This window comes from Dipodomys spectabilis, unplaced genomic scaffold (assembly GCF_019054845.1).
Source record: "Dipodomys spectabilis isolate Male_0828 unplaced genomic scaffold, ASM1905484v1 ptg000002l, whole genome shotgun sequence".
Lineage (NCBI taxonomy): Eukaryota > Metazoa > Chordata > Mammalia > Rodentia > Heteromyidae > Dipodomys > Dipodomys spectabilis.
In genome coordinates this window covers 2865017-2871063 of record NW_024870679.1, presented here as the reverse complement: position 1 = coordinate 2871063, position 6047 = coordinate 2865017, and the positions used below count along the sequence as shown (strand labels likewise).

The 6047-nt window shown below is 42.7% G+C and overlaps 1 protein-coding gene across 1 annotated transcript; it reads right to left on the bottom strand.

Moving 5' to 3' along the window:
• Positions 1-1979: 1979 nt before the first annotated feature.
• Positions 1980-5804, bottom strand: Lamtor5 (late endosomal/lysosomal adaptor, MAPK and MTOR activator 5). The gene is made up of 4 exons (XM_042678678.1): positions 5593-5804; positions 4867-4928; positions 2631-2748; positions 1980-2116 (listed from the first exon to the last, which is right to left on the bottom strand). Exons 1-4 carry the CDS (start codon positions 5787-5789, stop codon positions 2056-2058), a joined length of 438 nt encoding a protein of 145 aa, XP_042534612.1. The 5' UTR covers positions 5790-5804; the 3' UTR covers positions 1980-2055.
• Between the last annotated feature and the right edge of the window lie 243 nt (positions 5805-6047).

The window sequence follows — 6047 nt, the reverse complement described above, 5'->3', positions numbered from 1 at the left end:
GGGCTGATCTTAAACCTCGGCTCACAGATCTTAGCCTTCTGAGTAGCTAGAATTATGTGAGCCACCAGCACCCAGCTTAAAACCTTTGCCTTTTGGTTTATCCACTTGCTAGAAACCCCTCATTCCTTAATGCAAGCATTCTATGTTTGGAGGTCCAATTTATACTACAAAATCCTTTTGTCCTATATGCATATTCATCTACTTAGCAAGTATCCAGTGCCTTCTATGTGCTAAGAAATGTTCTAGGTGCTTGGGATACATCTGTAAATAAGGCAAAAATAAAAATAAGGTGCTCAATTGGGCACCAGTGTGTTATGTCTGTAATCCTACTCCTGAGTAGGACTGATTCAAAGCCAGCCTGGGCAGGAAAATCTGTGAAACTCTTATCTCCAATAAACTACTCAGAAAAAGCTAGAAGTAGAGTTATGGCTCATGGTAGAGTGCTAGCTTTGAACACAAAGAGTCTCAGGGACAGCACCTAGACCCTGAGTTCAAGCCCTAGGACCGGCAAAACAAAAAACAAAAAAACAAAACTCATGCCCTCAAATACCTGTACACTAGTAGAGATATAGTAAATATATGTCTGGAACATGACATACATACATAATCATTCTATTAGAGTATAAGCCCAAGGACTGGAATCATGTTTTACTTAAAATCTTTTTTTGTTGGCTGTGGGGCTTGAACTCTGGGCCTAGGTGCTGTCCCTCAGCTCTTCAGCTCAAAGCGAGCACTCTACTGCTTGAGCCACAGCACCACTTCTGGTTTTCTAATGGTTTATTGCAGATAAGAGTCTCATGAACGTTCCTGCTCAGGCTGGCTTTGAACCACGATCCTCAGATCTCAGCCTCCTGAGTAGCTAGGATTACAGGTGTGTGCTACCAGCGCCCGGCTATTCTGGACATTTTTTTATATTGTGAAATGTCAAATTGCTAAAGTGCAACAGAACTTTATTCAAATTGAACAAGTTGAGGTTCTTTGTGACTGCTTGTACCCACTGTTCTTGAGAACATAATGGCTGAAGACCTTGACCTATACTTACAGGTGGTAAAAGATTTTTTTTTCTGGCCAAACATGTCTGTTTCATTGATGGTCTGTGTGTTGAGTGCAGGTTTCAAGTTGGAGTCCAGAGTCCAAATGGCAACTTCTACTCCCTTAGACTTATATAAGCCTAAAATAGGGCAAATGAGAGTACCTGCTGTACAGTGAAGAAGTTCCTGACATGTAATAAGGATTTAATGATATTGGCTATATAGTATTAGTTATGTTATTGAGGTAAAGAATGTGTTTGATCATGAACACTGCTGTGAGAACACATATTTCCATGAGTTTTTGAAAGAGAAGCAAGTAGTTTGCGCAGAGATCTTGGAAAACTTTCCCCGCCCTCCACTAGAATAACTGGGATTAAAAGGACACATGGTAAGAGTTTAAGAAATTCAGAAAAGACACCAAGATTTCCTCCAAACAGATTTATTTATTGTATATAGAAAATTCTATAGACAAACTGACCTGGAACTAATTGTTCACCTCTTGCCTAACCAAACTAGATCACTTGCTATTACATAAATACTCATTTTGGTTTGTCCTGTCTTATCCATTTCTCCTTGCTGTAAACCCCTTGTTCCTCAGTACATTCATATTTTCTTTGGACACAAACATGCTTCAAAACGTGATCCTTTCTTAGCCTGGTGCCTGTGGCTCATGCCTATACTTACTCCTAGCTATTTAAGAGGCCAAGATCTGAGGATTATAGTCTGAAGACAGTTTGGACAGGAAAGTCCATGAGATACTTATTTCCAATTAACTGCCCCCAAGAAGCCAGAAGTGAGCTGTGGCTCAAGTGGTAGAGCACTGGCCTTGAACATGAAAAATTCTTACATATTGAGAGGTTAGTTTAAAAGCAACTTACGTAAATACATAAATGTATACCAGTGAATGATCTAACCACTGGAACATCAATAGTTTTACAAGTATAACTTAATAGTTTTACAATTTTTAATTAGTACTGGTAGGCTGAATCCCTATGACAGGCTTCTATAAAACTGACATGAAATGTCAAGAGGCCATTTTGTGCACTGCCACTGTTATGCCATCATGTTTCTGGATCATAATGTTCCTGAAAAAGAAGAAAATATTCAATAAAACCTTAAGTGAAACTTAAGTGCAAAATTAAAGATGTTGTTTGGCTTAAAGTACAAAATAACAACACTTTTCTACATTAAGGATTATACATAGACCACATAGCTATTTGAAAAGACAAAGAAAGGTTAAATCATATACTACATCCTATGCTTCTTCATTTCTATTTTTGTCTCTCTCAAAATTGTGATCGTATTATGCAGTTTTGTATCCTAATCTTTTTTACTTAGTATTATTATAAAGACTTTTACACATTTAAGAAGTTTCTATTCTTTGATCACTTCTTTTGTGCCATTACTTTTACTTAGCAGACTGATAGTACATGACAATTATTACTCTTCACCTAAATGTCATGTGACCTGAAGTAATATTGCTTCTTGCGTGTGGTAAGGTTGACTAAGGAATCAATTATAAACATAAGGAAGACCCCAATCAAAGTCTTCACAACTTTTTCTGAACAAAATGAAAAGGATCTGCTGACATCTACTCACCCATTATCTGATTCTAGACATACCACAGGAATATCAGTGGGGTCAGAGGTTAGCTTAGCTGCTTGCTGAGCAAGAACAGATATCACTCCAGCATGTTCATCTGACAGAGTACCCCGGCCTGGAAAATTGAGGATACCATGTTATCTGTCCAAAAGTGAGTAGAGAGCTATAGTAGTATCTCTCACTAGACTACTCATAAGAAGGTTCAGTTCATGGTTTCATAAATTCATTTTATCGGAACCTTACTAAAACCAAAAAATTCAGAGGTGAGGCTGACAAAAAGCAGTCAATTAAAAAAAAAAAAAACAAAAACAGTCAATAAGAGCAAGGGACTTGTTGAATTAATTCTATAGGGGAAATCTCATTTCCTTTTACAGTGTTCATGGACTAAGTATTTAGTCAAGAGTTAAGCTCTGCTGTAAGATCACCTTAATAGTATGTGTGAATATACTATGATCTGTGAAATACTGCTGCTAGAATAATTGGCTACTTTCACTTGTCAATAGAATCGTCTAGTCTGTATAAAAGTTAGTATAAAGCAATAAGTCTCAGGTACAACACAAGTAGTTACTAAGTTTATAATATCTATAAGTAAACACAACACAAGCTTACTGGTGCCTGAAACTAAGTTAGATAATAGACACTCCACCAAAGCAGAACAGATGGATTCATTACTGTAATATAAAACTCTCACTGTCCAGATATAAAGACCTTGAAGTTTTCTTAAAAATTCTTACATTAGAAATAAGAAGTCTTAGATTTTAACTTTCCTGACATTAATTAACAATGTATTTATTTACCTTCTGGATTTATTTCCTTAACTGTATTTGCTAAGGAATATTGTCTGGCTCTGAGCTAGGATTTTATACACAAATCTTGCCTCAATCACTTGGTAGTAAACTATTTTAGCTTAAAATAGTTATATAAGCTATTTTTTTTTTTGGGGGGGGGGGGGTCCAGTCGTGGGGCCTGAACTCTGGGTCTGGGCGCTGTCCCTCAGCTCTTCAGCTCCAGGCTTGCACTCTACCACTTGAGCCACAGCACCACTTCCGGCTTTTTCTTTTTTTTTTTTTGGGTCCGGTCATGGGGCCTGAGCTCTGGGCCTGAGCGCTGTCCCTCAGCTCTTCAGCTCAAGGCTAGCACTCTACCACTTGAGCCACAGTGCCACTTCCGGCTTTTATCTTTTTGCTTATGTGGTGCTGAGGAATCGAACCCAGGGCCTCATGCATGCAAGGCAAGCGCTCTACCACTGAGCCATCTTCCCAGCCCTATAAGCTATTTTCTATCTTCTCATGGTGCAGAGGCTTCAGATGCTAGATGGTCCCAGCCCTTTCGTATTTGTGAGACTTTGCCTGTGTCAGCCTGGAACTCAAGAACTTTTGCCTCTGCCTCCATCTCCCAAGTAGAGAAACCGGCATCACAGGCCTGTACCACCACATCTTCCTGTGTGTATTTATCCATCAGACAGGGTTATTTTGAGGGATACATATGCTGGTACTTGCCAGGGCAAGGAAGAGATCAATAAATGTAATTCTATAACTACTATCATTATTAAGTAATTCGTAAGGAAACTGAGGCTTTGAAAGATTCTTTTTAGTCCAAGCTCATATTACTAGTAAATGAGATTACTTAATAGAGTTGAACTTAGATGTATCCTACTCTAGAACCTCAATATTACTTCCAACTAATTTATTGTTATAGCTGGACTAACAAATAGCAGTATGTATTTGGCAGTTCTTGTGACAACAGGAGATAACATATATAAAGCCTAACAATTCCTGTATAGGAATGCAATCCATAAAAGTTAATAATATCCTTTCTAGATCCAATTTACAATGAATACAACTTTAATACAGACAACCATTTCATGACTGCAAGGCATTATTTCACTTTTAAGTAACACTTAAAGAATTTCAAGGGCTAGGAATATGGCTCAGTGATACAGTGCTTGCGTAGCATGCATGAAGCCCTAAGTTCAATTCCTCAATACCACACAAACAGAAGCTGGAAGTGACTCAAGTGGTAGAGTGCTAGCCTTGAGCAAAAGAAGCTCAGTCAGTGCCCAGGCCCTAAGTTCAAGCCCCAGGACAGGCAATAGATAAATACAAACCAGTTTTTCTAATCTTATTTGCAGAAAATCTTTACTCTCACAAGAGTCCCTTGAAAGTAGAAAGGTAACAGGAAACCTAATGAGTAGGCTCCAACTCAACTTCAAAGGAAGGTATGTGACACTTACAGCCCAGATTAAGTCCTTGTGAATCTGTGCACAAGACTCCAACAATGGATGGATTCTTCATTCTGATTCCAGAACATGAAAGAGATGAATTAAATATTTAGAAATAATTATGGCACATATAGGCCAAGCATTAAGTACTTTAAACCAGTTTCCCAGCCTTGTTTCATTACCACTCACCCTATTACACTTAATCCAACCGGTTTTCTCTGATGAGAAAAGTAACCCTGAGCTTTAGAGAGCCCCAAACTGCAGTACCAAATTTTTTGTTGTGATTGTTAAAGATGCATACTTGAGTCTACTAAATCCGTGTCAGAGGTCCCGCGAGGGGAGGAGAGGCCCGGGGACCTAGCTGGGAGGGAACTGTCTCCTAATCCGCTTTACGTTGTCCGATTTTGAATATACAATGACGCTCGAAAAACGAAGTGATGTCTTCCATCAGCTTCAAGCGACCCCGCAGGCTACACACGCGAGGGGAGGTGCGTGATCACGATGCGGGGCTCGACTCCGCTGCTCGGGAACGTCTCTCTCCGAGCCTCGGGCCCGGGGCTCCGGAAGCTGGCGCCGGCGGCTTCAACCCCGCGAGGCGCGGCCCTCCCGGAGCCCCTCCGCCCCAGGCCGCGGGTCCTCGGGGCCGCCGGGCGTCCTCACGCCGCCCAGCCGGCCTTCGCAGCCCGTGCCACCCGTCCAAACCTCGGGGCGGCCGAAGGGCCGGCGCCGCTCACTCACGTGTCCTCCAGATGCTGCTCCAAAGTGGCTTCCATCCCGCCGGCGGCCCACCTCGGCGCGAGACCCCGCGGCGCTGCGCGACCGGCCGCTCCCGAGGCCGCGGTCACGTGACGCGGGCGCGGCGCGCGGCCGGACGGCGTCTCCAGAGGGACCAAATTCAGAGCGCGGCCGCGGCCGCGTTCTTTCCCGGAAGACATCGTCGCTCCGTCGCCCCCCGCGGAGTCGCGTTTGCACGTCCCGGCGGCCCTGGCCCGTTGCCCGCGGAAACCCACTCTTCGCCGGCGCGGAGGTCCGCAGCCGAGCCTCGGCACCGCGGTTCCTGGCCTGGCGCTTCGTCTTGGCGATTTGGGTTCAGAACGGCCCGAAACCCTTGTGTGTTGCAGATCCTGTAAAACTTGAAACAAGGTTTTACAGTAACGGGGCGGGTCGGGTCAGCGGGGTCTCGTCGGGGAGGT